Below are 16,450 nucleotides of genomic sequence, written 5' to 3'. Positions count from 1 at the left end.
GGAAGCAGGTCAGGTCTCCTTGGGTGGTGGGTGGGACAAGTCCCATGATGCTACAAGATACCTGTTGGATCTCCCCTTGAACACTGGCAGGCAGAAATAGCCCATTTCAAAGGACTCTCTACCAAAGGCGGATATGAGGCCCTACAAAGTTCAGGAGGCCTTGCCTTGCCACTGAACTGTTTGTTCTTTTGTTTTCCACTGATATTAAGCAAGGAGAGTGACTTAAATAGCTTCTAAATGGTTTTTTTTTTTTCCCCCACTTTAACTCCATGAACTTAGGCTGGCAGAAAAATCCCAATCTCATTACAGAAACAATAATGAGAAGTTTTATTTTGAAAATGAGACCAGGATAGCCCCTGTCTGAGGCAGGGTAAAGGAGGAGGTTATAACTTTTCAAATAAAAGAATACAAAAAGAGGTAAATAGACATGCCACCTGGGGTCCTTTACTGTAAAATGTCCACATCTGTATTTAGGTGCCACAGTCCAGCCCAGAATCATAGTTAACATAACAGCAGAACTCATTTGCCAGGTTTCGTGCGTGTTCTGGAATAAACTTGCATACCTTCACGCCCAGGAGCTGAGCTGCCACCTCTCCCATGATGGCTCCTGTGAAGAACAGATGTAGTAAACCAAATGAAATGCCACACAAAATGCCATCCCGAGGATGGGCCAATCCCAAGCTGCACAGCAAATTCTAGGCTACCACGCTGGAGACAATTAGTTGGCAATCTCACTCCACACATGGTAGTGTGGAAGGAGGCAGTATTTCATGCTTTCTATTCTCTTTTATCTGCTCTAACATTTTTCAAAATTGTCTACTTTTTTCACACTTCCTTTTCAGAAATTTATAAGTAGACAATATTCCACACTGAAAAAACCAGAAGCTCCTAATGTCAAGTGCTTTTTTTTTTTTTTTTTTTTTTTGGTAACATCATCTTGCAAAAAACCTAAATGAATACATTCCTAACTCCCTTTGCCCACTTCTCCTCTTACTACTCGCCCAGTTCTTACCCACTGTCTGCCTTTCTGGCCAGCTCCCTCAGGGTGTCTCTTCCCCAACAGCCACACCAGTAGAAGGCCTGGCTCAGTAACCCAGAAAGCTCTTGGTTTCTGTCCTTCTTTTCCCTCCACACCCAGATAATAACAAGGTCTTCTGATTCTATCTCCCATGTGTAATCCTTGCCCAACCCACAGTTACTCTTGCCTGGACAGTGTGGTGGCACATACAGTGCCTGGGTCCATCCGCTACAGGAACTCTCCCTCCAATACAAAGCTCAAGGGAATGTCTTTAGACAAAGTAGATCCTATAACTTTGGACTGAGCACTGTAAAAGAAAGTCCCAGCTCCCAGATGTCACAAATGAATAAATAAATAAATAAATATTAGAAGAAAAAAAAAAAAAAACCTTGCCAGGCATGGTGGCACATGCCTTTAATCCCAGCATTTGGGAGGTAGAGGTAGGAGGATCGATGTGAGTTTGAGACCAGCCTGAGACTTACATAGTAATTTCAAGGTCAGCTTGGGCTTGAGTGAGACCCTACCTCAAAAAGAAAAAACCTTTCCCCTCCCCCCCAAAAATCTTTGTCTCCAATGATCTAATGTGTTTAGATCTATAACCTCAGGCAACTGATTTTACAGATTCCTAGAATTTTCTTAAACATGCACAGAGCTAGGCTACCAATGACTGCTATGACTAAGTAAAAGAACAGCTAACAGGTGTCCATGTGCATAGGACAGATCGACAGTAAACACTTATGTACACGGGTGAAATTAAACACTCTACGTGCATGGTGTCACTCAACTCACAAGGAACCTTGAAGGCAGGTCCCAGTGTACAGATAAGGAACCTGGAGCACAGAAAGGTTAAATAACTCATTTAAGGTCACAGTAAGAGGAAGATTCAAGTATCAAGTTTTAAGATCTCTGCCAAGTCTTGAAATCCCAGACACATCATAGACTTTGGTAAGATGCAGAAGGTGACCTCTACCTGTGCACAACAGAACCTTGCCCCGAGTCAGGTACTTTATGGTTTCAGACGTCTTCCTGAGACATTCCTCAGAAAGGTGAGGAGGGTCTGCGACTACGATGTCAAAACTATGTGCAGCAATGTTTCCAGGTAAATCCAGTGGATTGTTGTAATCATAGAAGATGAACTCGTCTTTATACATGGCGAATCTTCTGTCATACTCAAAGATGTATGTGGAGAAGTCTTCCCTGTGCAGCTCCTTGAGCTTCTGGTACACACTGGGTGCACTTACACAAGCTATTCTGGAACAGAGTAAACAAGCTTTGAGAGATCCATCATGGTTTAAAAAAAGGCCTCAGTGCTCATATAAAAGAGCTAATGACTAGTAAACTTTAAAAGGAAAAAAGGCCTTAATCTAAGGATTTGGTACTTAAAATATACAGCTCGTAATTTTGAAGCAGAAAAGTATGGAATAAAAAATAAAGCTAGGGCTGGAGAGATGGTTCAGAAGTTAAGGCTCTTGCTTGCAAAACCTAGTGCCCTGGGTTCAATTCCCCAGTACCCACATAAAACCAGAAGCACAGCATGGTGCATGCATTTGGAGTTTGTTTTCAACAGCTAAAGGCACTGGTACACCCATTCTCTCTGTGTCTGTCTGTTCTTTCTCTCTCCTTACAAGTAAATAAAGCTGACCATTAATTCCAGCACTTGGAAGGCTGAGGTAGGAGGACTGCTGTAAATTTGAGGCCAGCCTGAGAATAATCCCAGGCCAGCCTGGGCTAGAACAAGACCCAACTTCAAAAAACAAACAAACAGACTGGAGGGATGGCTTAGTGGTTAAGGCATTTGCCTGCAAAGCCAAAGGACCCAGGTTTGATTCCCTAGGACCCACATTAGCCAGATGCACAAGGGGGTGCATGCATCTGGAGTTCGTTTGCAGTGGCTGGAGGCCTGGCATGCCCATTCTCTCTCTCAAAACAAAAAAATCCCAAAAACCAAAAACCAAAAAACAACTGTCAATGTCAACTAGTTTGAAAAGCTAGCAATTTCTTTTTAAAAAGATATAAATAAGCCGGGCGTGGTGGCGCACGCCTTTAATCCCAGCACTCGGGAGGCAGAGGTAGGAGGATCACCGAGAGTTCGAGGACACCCTGAGACTACATAGTGAATTCCAGGTCAGTCTGAGCTAGAGTGAGACCCTACCTTAGAAAACCAAAAAAAAAAAAAAAAAAAAAAAAAAAAAAAAAAAGATATAAATAAATAAATGGTATCAGGGATACATTATGATAAAGGATATTGTCTGAAAGCCTGAATTCACCTATTATTTTCATGTTGGGTTTTTAATAATTTTAAACACTTTTTGAGCCCAAACTAAATAGTTTAAGGTAATTTTTCAATATTTATGATATCGAAAGAAAGAAAAATCCCAAGTAACTTTCTAAATAACTCTACTTTTCCAAAAAGACAAGATGAGATCCTAGCTTGCCATGGTAGTTCACATCCCTAGTCCCAGCATTCAAGAGGCTGAGACTGAGTTCAAGGCCACCTTGAGCTACAATACTGTGTTCCAGGACTGCCTGAGCTCAAGTGCCCAAGAACCAGCGGCCCATGGAGGCCTTATTGGGCAGGTCCTAAGGGCCTGGAGACAAATGAGGAAAGAGTTTGACTTTTTCATTTAATTCTCTTTGTAACTTTTAGATTTTTATTATATTCATATATTGCTAACTTTGAAAAGGTTATTATAAAAAACAAACAGCACTACCTGTCCAGTGAGGTACCCATGCCAGGCTATGAGAGCTCCTTAGTCCACATACTTGTGTAGCAGATAATAAACCCTGGTGAGGTCACATATTGTGTTTTGGTCCTGGCTGGCAGTGGGGACATAACCCACCCTGTGTAACACCCCTGCACTGGGCTGGAGGAAGAAGAGAAAGATCCCTGAGATAGGGGGACATCCCCACTGTGCTGAATGAGAACAAGCAGACGATAAGAATTATATGTTCATAATGGGTCTAAGGAAAGATATTTTCAGACAAGCAAAATTTGAGAGCTTGCTTCCAGCATGACTTTCCTGAAAAATTTACAGGAAAAGCTTTGGGAGAAAAGCAGCCATGTTCAAGAAAAATGAAGGGCTAGAGAGTTGTCTTAGTGGTTAAGGTGCTTGCCTGAGAAGCCTAAGGGCTCAGGATCAATTCCCCAGGACCCACCTAAGCCAGATGCACAAGGTGGTGCACGCGTCTGGAGTTCGTTTTGCAGTGGCTGGAGGCCCTGGCATGCCCATTCTCTCTCTCTCTCTCTACTTGCCTCTCTCTCTCTCTCTCTCAAATAAATAGATAAAATTAAAAAAGAAGAAGAAATGAAGACAGGCATGGTGGTGTGCACCCTTAATCCCAGTACTTGGAAGGCAGAGAGGTAGGAGGACTGCTGTGTTTGAGTACTTCCTAAGACTACATAGTGAATTCCAGACCATTTTGGTCTAGAGATAGCCCTACCTCAAAAAGCAACAGCTGGGCATGGTGGTGCATGCCTGTAATGAATCATGAAGTCAACAGCTTCCTGTACCATGCATTGCTGGCATGATGTGCCACCTCACTGCAGATCCACAGCAATAGGACCAACTCACCATAGACTAAAACCTCCAAACTGTGAGCCCAAATGAGCTTTTCCTTATGAGCTGATTTATCTCAGATAAAAACTACATGTTTGGGGCTGGCGAGATGGCTTAGTGGTTGAGGTGCTTGCCTGCAAAGCCTAAGTACCCAGGTTTGATTCCCCAATACCCACGTAAGCCAAATGGCATAAGGTGCCACATGCATCTGGTGTTTGTTTCCAACTACTGGACGCCCTGGCACACCCATTCTCCCTATCTCTTTCTGTCTGCTTCTTTCCCTTTCAAATAAATAAATAAATAAATAAATAAACTTTTTAAAAACCCAACATGTGCCAGGCGTGGTGGTGTATGCTTTTAATCCCAGTCCTTGGGAGGCAGAGATAGGAGGATCACCATGAATTCGAGACCAACTTGAGACTAGATAGTGAATTCCAGGTCAGCCTGGGCTAGAGCAAAAACCTACCATGAAAAACCAAAAAAAAAAAAAAAAAGTCGACAAGTTTCAAGGTCAGCCTGGGGCTACAAAGTGACTTCTGGATCAGTCTGGGCTATAGGGAGAACCTGCCTAGAGAAAAAAAAAAAAAAAAAAAAGCTAATAGAAAAGAAAAACAACAATCAGCAACATATAATTAAAAAAAAAAGAAAGAAAGAAAAAGAAAAAAGGGCTGGAGAGATGACTTAGCAGTTAAGGCACTTGCCTGTGAAGCCTAAGGACCCACGTTCTATTCCCTGTAAGCCAGATGCACATGGTGCATACATCTGGAGCTCATTTGCAATGGCGCTCTCTCCCTCTCCGTGTGTGTGTGTGTGTGTGTGTGTGTGTGTGTGTGTGTGTGTAAAAGGAAAAACAGACTGGGTGTGGTGGTGCACACCTTTAATCCCAAACCTCAGGAGGCAGAGGTAGGAGGATCACTGTGAGTGGTCACTGTGATCACTGTGAGGACACCCTGAGACTACATATTGAGTTCCAGGTCAGCCTCAGCTATAGCCAGACCCTACCTCAAAAAACAAAAAAGAAAAACCTTAGGATTTCCAGTGAAAGAGGACAATTTAAATACATTCATTTATATTTACTCATGAACACCTACCAAGTAAGTAAGAGTAAGATTTAATTTTGCTTTGTTGTTTAGGACACAAATTTCAGAAAGCAAAGTGAACAGGACTAGAGTAAAATAACCACACTCAAGAAGCTGAAAAGTCAACAGGTTGGTTGGCTCAGCTGACCCAGGCAAGTTAAACCCAGCACTGGCAGTGAGGAAAGGTGAGCAGTCCCTGGCTTGCACTGTAGCATCCCCAGGGGCAAAAGAAAACGCAGACCCAGGAAACCTAAGACACAGGGCAAAGATGGGGCTAAAAACAGAAGTTGTTGAAAGATCTACTTAAGAAACAACTTGTTCCCAAGAGTCTCTTTCCCTATGTCCTCTAGTGACTGGCAGAAAACTGGAACAATGCTCTAAAGATTGAGGGATGCTTGGAGAGAAATGTTAGGCACAGGTGAGAGGAAATTAGTAGGGGGCTAGGGATGTAGCTAGTGGCAGAGCACTTGCCTGGCACGTGTAAGGACCTACATTCCAATCCCAACCCAGGACGTGAAAGGCAAGGAGTTAGAAAAGTTATGTTAAAATAAGGTGACTTCGAGCCTCTGTTCAGTCATCCAAGGTCATATAACTTCAATGTGGGAATTAACAGAATCTTCCCCAAACTTCCAACCAGCCCCCACGAAAAGACATTGAGACTTCACGCATCCTGGAAACAGCTCCTCCTCATCCCAGCCCAGAGAGCCCACAGCAGATGAAGTAGATCACATGCTTAGCTACATGTGAGGCCCTGGGTTCAATCCTAGCACGAACAAAGCTAATCAAAGTAGGTCAAGCTTCTAGAATTTAAGTGGGAAGGAACAGCCGAAGTCAACACACATTCAAGGCAAACATTTAATATTCAATGGACATCTAATATTTTTAAATAATCAGAAAAAAAGTACTTCAGAGTAGAGACAATGCAGGAAGGAAACTCTACTCATGTGTTGAAGGTTTAGTACCCTGCTGGTGGCATTATTTTGGGTGGATAGAGGAAAGTTTAGATTGGGAACATGCTGTTGTTTAAAAAAATATTTATTTATTTGGGAGAGAGAAAGGGAGAGAGAGAGAAAGGCAGATAGAAAGAGAGAGAGAGAATGGGTGTACCAGGTCCTCTAGCCACTCTGAGGAACGAGCTCCAGACGAATGCGCCACCTTGTGCATCTGGCTTTAGGTGGGTAATGGGGAATGGAACCTGGGTCCTTAGGCATTGCAACCAAATACCTTAACCCCTGACCCATCTCTCCAGTCCAACATGCTCCCCCCCTCCAAAAAAAAAGGAGTGTCTTGCTCTAGCCCAGGATGAGCTGAAATATACTTGGGGTAGCTCTGAACTCATGGCAATCCTCCTAACTTCGCCTTCCAAATGCTGGGATTAAAGGTATGCACTACCACACCCATCCAGAGGACATGTTTTTGAAGGGCATATCTTGTCCTGGGGCCCACCACTCTCTATGTCCTGACTACCAAAAAGTGGGTATCTTTGCTCTGCCATGTCCTTCCATAGTGATTTCTGCATTATGAGCCCAAATAAATTTTTCCTTCTTTTAACTTGTCTCTTAGGTATGTCTCACATTAATGGAAAGCCTAACAGACCTCTATATATGATTTTAGCAGATAAAAAGTTGAGGAATTTAGATATTTAGGTAGAGACAATGGGTAGAAAAAAAAGAAAATGAGAGAGTCAGATCACATATTCAAATAACAGTAGTTCCAGAAATGGAAACAAAAAAAAAAAAATTGTTGAATTGAAGCAATCATTTAAATCAACCTTTTCCCAAATCAAAGGACCTAAGTTACAAGAATGAAAGGCTCCCCACTGTTCCATGCAAGAGATGTAAGTTTCACATCAAGACACCCTGAATACCAGGGATTAAATAGATAACCCTAAGTATACAGTGGATATGGATGGAAAAGCAAAATTCCAACAAGAAGTCAAAATGACCTAGGATTTCTTAACCTTGTTTTTTTCAAGATGCTGAAATATGCCTTAAGTTATTGATAGGAGATCAACAGTTGGAGAATCTGGGGGTAAATTAGTCACAGAACAAATTTTCTGCAGGGAAAATGAAAAGGAAGTCAGACATGGCTCATAACTATGCCCCCAGCACTGGGGAGGCTGAGGCAGCCTGGGCAGTGCTTTGAGTTCCACTCTAAATAGTAAAACTTGTCTCAAGTACACAAACAAAGAAAGGAAGGAAGAGGAAAAGGCTCACTGTAAAGAACACTGACAAAGCCATATCAACATAGACCTTCCAATGGAAATTACAGTGTGTTTTAAGCATGAGCAGAAAGCATGCATGTTATGTGCTCACAGGACAACATGAAAGTGCTAATCTTTGTTCTGTATGGTAAGAAATAAGGAAATACATAGCCCGTCCTGGTGTTGCATGCCTTTAATCCCAGCACTCAGGAGGCAGAGGTAGGAGGACTGCTGTGAGTTCAAGGCCACCCTCCAGGAAGACCCTACCTTGGAAAAAAAGCAAAAAAGAAAAAATAAAAAAGGAAATACAGAAATCTACCTTAACTGCTATTTGTTGTTGTTTGTTTGTTTTTGCAGTTTCAGTTACCTGCAATTTTTTTATCATCAGTTCTGCTTATCTTAAATTATAAATGAAACTTTATCCTAAGCATGTGTTGTGGGAAAACACTACAGGCAGAGTTCTGTACTATATGTAGCTTCAGGCACCTACTAGGGATTGTGAAACGAATTCCCGTAGATAGGAGGTGATGACTTTAATGTCTAAAAATGGCAAATGAAATATGGGCATAGTTATGCACACCTTTCATAATCCTAGTACTTGGGAGGCTGAGGCAGGAGGATCTGAGTAAGACCCTTTGTCTTAAAACAAAAAAGGACAAACGAGGGCTGAAGAGATGGCTTATCAGTTAAGGTACTTGCCTATAAATCGAAAGTACCTAGGTTCAATTCCTGAGTACCCATGTAAAGCCAGATGCACAAAGAGGCACAAGTGTCTGGAGTTTGTTTGCAGTGGCTAAAGGCCCTAGTGCACCCATTCTCTTTCTTACTGCCTCTCTCTCTCTCTCTCTCACTCTCTCTCAAATAAAAAAACATAAAATATTTATTTTAAAAAGGAAGAAGTAACCATATAAACATGTCATTGAGCAATTGACTATACATACAAAAAGCATCAACTGAAAAGGATCTGAAAGGAGGGGCAGGCACAGAGATATCAGCAATAGATATTTCTTTGAACACCCTTCTATAAACAACTTCATTCTATTTTTTAAATATTTATTTATTTATTTATGAGAGAAAGAGACAATGGGAACACCAGGACCTTTAGCCACTGCAAATGAACTCCAGATATATGCACCACCATGTGTATCTGGCTTACATGGGTTCTGGGAAATGGAACCTAGGACCTTTGGCTTAGTAGGCAAGTGTCTTATCCACTAAGTGATCTCTCCAGCCCAACTTCATTTTTGTTTCTTTGTTTTTTCAAGGTAGGATCTCACTCTGGCTCCAGCTGACAACTATATAGTCTCAGGGTGGCCTTGAACTCATAACGATCCTCCTACCTCTGCCACCTGAGTGCTTGGGATTAAAGGTGTACACCACCATGCTGGGTTTCATTCTTTTTTTTTAATAATTTTTATTTATTTGACATAGAAAGAGGCACAAATAGAGAGAAAGAAAGGGCACCCCAGGACTGTCTGCCACAACAAACTCCAGATGCATACACCACTTCGTGCATCTGGCTTTACCTGGGTATGGAGAATAGAACCTAGGCCATCAGGCTTTGCAATCTAGTGCCTTTAACCACTGAGCCATCTCTCTAGCCTTTATTCTTTAAATTATATGCATAAAACGTTCAGATTCACATTCATATTCTTTTTCTCCCTCCCTCCCTCTCCCCTCTCACAAACACAGCCTTGTACTCTTGCACATGCAGGCAAGTGCTCTACCACGGAGCTACACCCCAGACCCCAAGTGGTGCATGCATCTGCAGTTCATCTGCAGCAGCACGAGGTCCTGGTATGCCCTACTCTCTTTCTCTCTGCTTGCAACTAAATAAAAATATCTGGAGTCAAAGAATAGAAGACTAACAATGTATCTCAGTGCTAAAGTGCTTGATTAGTATGTACTTAATCAAGGGTTAGTCCTGGATTTTATCCCCAGCACCACAAAAGAAAATAAAAAAGAGAGGAGAAGAGGGGAGGGGGAAAGAGGAGGGAAAGAGGGAAGGGAAGGGAAATTAACAGGGAAGCTGGATGTGGCGGCTCACATCTGTAATCCCAGCATTTGGGTTGTCCTCTAGGAAGATACTCAAATTATTAGTTTATAGATTCATTTGTGGTTCATGTGTGATGACTAGATTTTCTTGCCCTCAAGTTAATTTAAGCTAGAAGACAGAGAAACAAAATGAATCTTACCTGCCACCTTTCCCAGCAGCAGCAATTGCTTCCTGTGCCAGGCATAAAGCGGTTTCCTCAGTATACCAAAACTGGCTCAACTGCTATAACAACAGAGGGACAGGATAACAGCATCTCAGAAATCACAAAAATTCTATTCTTCTAGCTTATACCTACTATACCAGTGAGCATATACTTCACCTTTTTTTTTTTTTTTTTAAGGTAGGACCTTGCTCTAGTCCAGGCTGACCTGGAATTCACTCTGTAGTCTCAGGCTGGCCTTTGAACGTACAGCAATCTTCCTACCTTGGCCTCCTGAGAACTGGGATTATAGACATAAACCACCAGCATCTTATTTTATTTTTAAATATTTTTTCTCTTTTTATATTTTGCTTACTTATTTATGAGAGAGTGAGAAAAAGGCAGATAGATAGAAAATGGTCATTCCAGGGCTTCTAGCCACTGCAACGAACATCAGATGCATGCACCACCTTGTACATCTGGCATTACAAGGGGAATGAGGAATTGAATTCAGGTTCTTAGGCTTTTTAGACAAATGCCTTAACCACTGGGTCATCTCTCCAGCCTCCCTCCTCTCTTTTTGAGGCAAGATATCTCACTCTAGCCCAGGCTGACCTAAAGTCACTCTGTAGACTCTTGTTGAACAAGCATGACATTCTTCCTACCTAACCTTCCCAAGTGTTGGGATTAAAGGTGTGTATTATTATTATTATTATTATTACTACTACTACTACTACTACTAATTATCTTTGAAGTTATTTTAAATCAGTGCAAGCCCCCAGTGTGTTAATGGACTCTACACATTGAGTACAGTGGCTGCTAACATCACAGTGTTAATACTGACAACCAGCCTGTTTCTCTTGATGGTATAACATACCTTCACCTGAACCTGATGAGGCTTCTACTTTCAACTACTGGTGAAGAGTATAAACACAGAGGATGGGGGAGCATGCTAAAGACGACGACGGTTCAACTGTTTACCTTGTGCATGATTCCTGGATTACGTATTTGCACCTTATCTTGCTGTTTTGTTTCATGCCAATTGATTTTCTTTAATTTCTAGTGGTCCTTATTTACCTATTCATATTTACAAGTTAATGATAATATAATGTGAAAAGGGCAGTTTGGTTTTCCTCTGTGATCTACCAGCCCTTTTCCAACAGGCCTTTCCTCAGCACAGAACAAAGCAAGGCCAAGCTATGGAGATCATGCAAATTTAGGATTCTGTTTAAAAATCTGCCTAAAGGCTGAGGATGTAGCTCAGCTCTTGACTTATATTTGTGAGGCCCTGGGTTCTGGGGAATTATTTAAAAAACAATGAAGGGGATGGAGAGATGGCTTAGTGGTTAAGGCACTTGACTGCAAAGCCAAAGGACCCAGGTTCAATTCTCTAGGTCCCATGTAAGCCAGATGCACATGGTGGTACATGCATCTGGAATTCATCTGCAGTAGCTAGGGGCCCTGGCCCACCCATTCTCTCTATCTATCTCTCTCACTACCTCCCTCTGTCTGTCTCTAATAAAGAAAAAAGAAAAAAATTAAAAAAAACCCTTTCCTCCCATAAGCTACTCTTGGTCAGGTGTTTTATGACAGCAACAGAAACCTGAGTGCAACAGTAAAACTGGTACCAGGAGTGGGGTTGTTGTTGCTAGAAATCTCACTATATGGCTTTTGCCCTTTTGGAACTGATTTGCAAGAGCAAAGTGGTAGGATCTGAAACCTTGGCCTAAGAGACACCTTGCAGGGCTGTAAAGTACAGCTTGATGAACCATTCTTGTCAGAGTTAAAAGACCTGAATGCAAAAGAAGTATGGACTTGTGAGGTGTGGCTTATGAGGGTGAGAAAAAGTTTTGCCTGGACTGGGATAGAAGCAGTTTTTGTGAGAGTCTTGCTGTTATACCCATGTCCTGAGGACTTATACAATGTTGCACTGCACAGAAATGGACTGGTGTGTGCTATTACCCTCATAATATTTCTAGTTTCTAATAAAGCCACCGAGAAGTGTGGTGTGACTTGAATCCCCAGGCTGTACAGACCTGCTGTTCCCCTGGAAGATTCTAGGATCTTCTTTACTATCCAGCCAGAATTTTCACAATCATCATCATCATAATCATGAGTTTTAGTGAGTCTTCAGCTCTGGTAGTGGAACATTCTAATATTATTCGAGGGTTCTGTGTGTGTAATGCTAGAGTTGGGACCCAAGGCTAATACAAGCCAGGCAACTGCTCTTTCACACAGCTAAAGTCCTTGTTTATATTTTCTTTGAGATTGGGGAGGGGGGGTCCTCACTGTGTAACCCAGGCTAGCTAGCCTTGATCTCATAATCCTTTTGTCTCAGCCTCCTGGGTGTTGGGATAACAGGCACGTGTCACCATGGTTGGTATTTTCTTCAAGGATGTTTTTTCCTCCTTATTCCTTTTCTGGAACTCTCATCAGTGGTGTAAAAAGCCCCCAGATTTCTAGTTGTCCTTATTTTCTTTCCTATATATCACATCATTGCCGTATTTTTTATTTCCTGGGAAATGGCCTCAATTTTATCAACAAAATAAATGAAAGTACCGAAGTTAGAAAAGTAAGTTTTTATGTCTTTGTTTATGTTCCATATATTTTCTGTGATTGCATGCTACTTTTAGAGTCATAAAATAAGTATGTAATGTGATAATCATTGGACAGAAGGAAACAAGAATAATGTAATATTTCAAGTTTCTTTCTTTTTTTCTTTTCTTTTTGGTCTTTTCACTGTAGGGTCTCACTCTAGCCCAGGTTGGCCTGGAATTCACTATGTAATCTCAGGCCTTGAACTTAGAGATCCTCCTACCTCTGCTTTCCAAGTGCTGGGATTAAAGGCATGTGCCACCACACTCAGCTATATTTCAAGTTTCTAATACTTATTATCTGCAAAAACATCAAACTAGAAGGTTAAAAGAAGCCAAGCATGGCATCACATGCTTATAATCCCAACACTTGAGAAGCAGAGGCAGGAGGATCAGAATCTCAAGGCCAGCTTAGCTACATGAGATCTTATCTCAAACACACACAAAATCATGAGACAGAAGCTTCTGATTTGGTAGAACATATAAAGTAAATGGAAAGGAAAATTCCTTTTTAAAATTGTTTTAGGGAGCAAGAGACAGACAGAGAGAGAGAATAGGCACTCTAGGGCCTCGGCCACTGTACTTGAACTCCAGACACTTGCGCCACCTACTGGGTATGTGCGACCTTGTGCTTGCCTCACCTTTGTGTGTCTGGCTTATGTAGGCTCTGAAAAGTCAAACACGGGTCCTTAGGCTTCACAGGCAAGTACCTGCCATCTTTCTAGCCTTCTTTAAAAAATATATACATTTGCAATTACACAGAGAATGAGAGAGAGGGAGAAAGACACTGAGAGAAAATGGGCATGCCAGGCACTCTTGCTGCTACAAACAAACTCCAGATGCATATGCCACTTTGGACATCTGCCTTTACATGGGTACTGGGGAATCAAACTCTTGCTGTCAGGACTTGCTTATGAAGACTTTAACCCCTGAGCCATCTCTTCAGCCCAGGAACACTTTTTTTTTTTAATGAGAGAATGAGAGAGAACAACAGAGAAATGGTGTGCCAGGGCCTCTAGCCATTGCAGTCAAACTCCAGAAATGTGTACCACCTTATGTGCATGTGCAACTTTGCATGCTTGCATCACCTTATGCATCTGGCTTATGTGGGACCTAGAGAGTCAAACATGGGTCCTTAGCCTTCATAAGCAAACAGCTTAAGTGCTAGGCCATCTCTCCAGGGAAGGAACATTCTTTGTATCAGAGTGAAACAAAAAAAAATTTTTTTTTTGAAGTAGGGTCTTTCTCTAGCCCAGGATTAGTCTTAGGCTGGCCTACAACTCACAGTGATCCTCCTACCTCAGCCTCACAAGTGCTACAATGCCTGGAAAAAATTTTTAAATATATCTTTGAGAACCAAACTGAACAAAATAAAAAAGATTGCCAGAAAAAGACAAAATTTTCCTTCCATTTACCTAGTGACAGCAAAAGGCAGGCTTATGACTGAGCAGAAATCATGATAAATGCAAAGCACTGTCTGTTTCTCAGATGTATCCTTTCCCTCTGCTTCTCTTATCTGTTTTTTTTTTTCCTTTTACTTTTTTTTTCTTTTTTTTTTTTTTGTCTTTCAAGGTAGGGTCTCACTCTATCCCAGGCTGACCTTGAACTCATGGCAGTCCTACCTCTGCCTCCCAAGTGCTGGAATTGAAGGCATGTGCAACCATGCCTGGCTCCCTCAGCTTATTTTTTTTTAATTATTTATTTATTTACTTGAGAGCGACAGACACAGAGAGAAAGACAGATAGAGGGAGAGAGAGAGAATGGGTGCGCCAGGGCTTCCAGCCTCTGCAAACAAACTCCAGACGCGTGCGCCCCCTTGTGCATCTGGCTAACGTGGGACCTGGGGAACCGAGCCTCAAACCAGGGTCCTTAGGCTTCACAGGCAAGCGCTTAACCGCTAAGCCATCTCTCCAGCCCTCAGCTTATTTTTTAAAACCCCTACCTTAAAAAATTTTTATAGTGGTATGTGTAGTATGTGGTGCCTCACACGCACATATGTGTAATATGCATGAGTGTGCAAATGTGTGCATTCAGAGACCAGAACACTTTTGCCTTATTTTCTTGATACAGAATCTCACTGCACCTGGAGCTCAGTTTTTCATCAGAAAATGGGCATGCCAGGCACTCTTGCTGCTACAAACAAACTCCAGATGCATATGCCACTTTGGACATCTGCCTTTACATGGGTACTGGGGAATCAAACTCTTGCTGTTAGGACATAGCTAAGCCCTGGCAATTCTCGTCTCTGCCTCCCACTGTACTGGGGTTAAATATGCATGGCCACACCTGACTTTTTATGTGGGTGCTGTGGATCAAGCTGAGATCTTCATGCTTATGTAGCAAGCAAGCAACCTTACCCACTGAGCCAGCTCCTAGCTGCTAAAGTCCTACTTTTACTTATTTATTTGCTTTGAAACTAAGTCTGGCTATGCACCCCAGGTTATCCTGGGACTTTCAGCAATCACCCTCTCTCTGCTTCCCAAGTGCTAGGATTACAGGCATGTACCACTGTATCTGCCACCTATTTTATAAAAATACAACTAAAATATATAGCATAACTAGAAATTAACATCTTCTTAAACACTTCCTCTTATCCAATCAATCATTATATGTTTAAATCCCATTGCCCCCATTTACTGAAATGAAATTTGTATCTCTTCCCACCACAACTGTTGGATTCCACGAAACCCAACAGGGCATGCTGAACATGAATCCAAGAACAAAGCACGGGTCTGTTTTGTACATAAGGCATACTGTCCCAGTACCTGCTGCAAAGCACCCCCTTTAATCACTAGCCAGCCTGCTGGTCAAAACCAGAGAATGTGACTATACCCTGTCTGACAACATCCACACTGCTTCCTGTTCTTGTGCCTTAGAGCTTTCAGCTCCAGAATGACAGGTAAGAGAGGCTTTGGCACCAGGGGAAGTCAGATGAAGTCGTGACTCAGCACAGGATGGACACCACACCACTACTTCCCTATGGATGTGGAATCATTTACTTACCCAGTTCTCTTCGATTATCCCAATGTTATATTTATCATCCCCATCTGGGTTGGTGTATTGCTTCTGCTCAGCATAAAATTCCTGGAGAGCAGCTAAAGCGTGGGAAGAAAGCTGGGGTATATCATCATCTTCTGAGTCACTCATTTCACAAACTATTCACAACCTGCAGAGCAAGGAGTATATGTGATATGTGGATGCTTCCCCTGCCCATCAGATGATAGCTACAAACATTTAAATTCATAGCAATGACACAAACTGAAGTGAGGGTTTTTGTTTTTTTTTTTTTTTGGTTTTTCAAGGTAGGGTCTCACTCTAGCCCAGGCTGACCTGGAATTCACTATGGAGTCTCAGGGTGGCCTCGAACTCATGGCAGTCCTCCTACCTCTGCCACCTGAGTGCTGGGATTAAAGGCGTGCACCACTACACCTGGCTGAAGTGAGTTTTTGTAAAACACATTTTTATTTAATTATTGGACCGAGGGCTCAGGAGAGAGTGAGACAAAATGGGGCACTCCAGGGCCTCTTTGCCACTGCAAACAAATCCCAGACATAGACCACTTTGTGCACTTGGCTTTACTTGGGCACTAGGGAACTAGACTCAGGCCAACTGGCTTTGTAAGCAAGTGCCTTTAACCACTGAGCCATCTCCCCAGCCTTGAAAAGTGATAGAAAAAACATACAGATTTAAATCTGGCATTGGACACCTACAAGGGGCTTCTCCAGATCAACAAATGCAGCTTTTCTTTTGTACATATTTCTTTTTCTTTTACAAAGACCATTGTCACATTCTTATGATTCCTTG

At 42.1% G+C, this 16,450-nt stretch overlaps 1 protein-coding gene across 4 annotated transcripts in view; it reads right to left on the bottom strand.

Annotated features, from left to right (window-relative positions):
• Positions 1-303: 303 nt before the first annotated feature.
• Eef1akmt1 (EEF1A lysine methyltransferase 1) overlaps positions 304-16,450 on the bottom strand; it is a 34,537-nt gene continuing 18,390 nt past the window's right edge. For 3 of the 4 annotated variants that reach the window (XM_045154731.1, XM_004670529.2, XM_045154732.1), the window contains exons 2-5: positions 15,650-15,812; positions 10,053-10,135; positions 1,989-2,269; positions 304-607 (exon numbers count right to left, since the gene is read on the bottom strand). In XM_045154731.1, the coding sequence (XP_045010666.1) occupies positions 471-607; positions 1,989-2,269; positions 10,053-10,135; positions 15,650-15,793 (645 nt within the window). In that variant the 5' untranslated portion in view covers positions 15,794-15,812 and the 3' untranslated portion in view covers positions 304-470. The remainder of the gene's footprint in view (positions 608-1,988; positions 2,270-10,052; positions 10,136-15,649; positions 15,813-16,450) is intronic. The other variant, XM_045154733.1, reaches the window with a different exon arrangement.

The sequence above is a fragment of the Jaculus jaculus genome, chromosome 7, assembly GCF_020740685.1.
Source record: "Jaculus jaculus isolate mJacJac1 chromosome 7, mJacJac1.mat.Y.cur, whole genome shotgun sequence".
Taxonomy (NCBI): Eukaryota; Metazoa; Chordata; class Mammalia; order Rodentia; family Dipodidae; genus Jaculus; species Jaculus jaculus.
The sequence above is the reverse complement of the archived record's forward strand: the minus strand, read 5'-3'. Positions and strand labels throughout refer to the sequence as shown.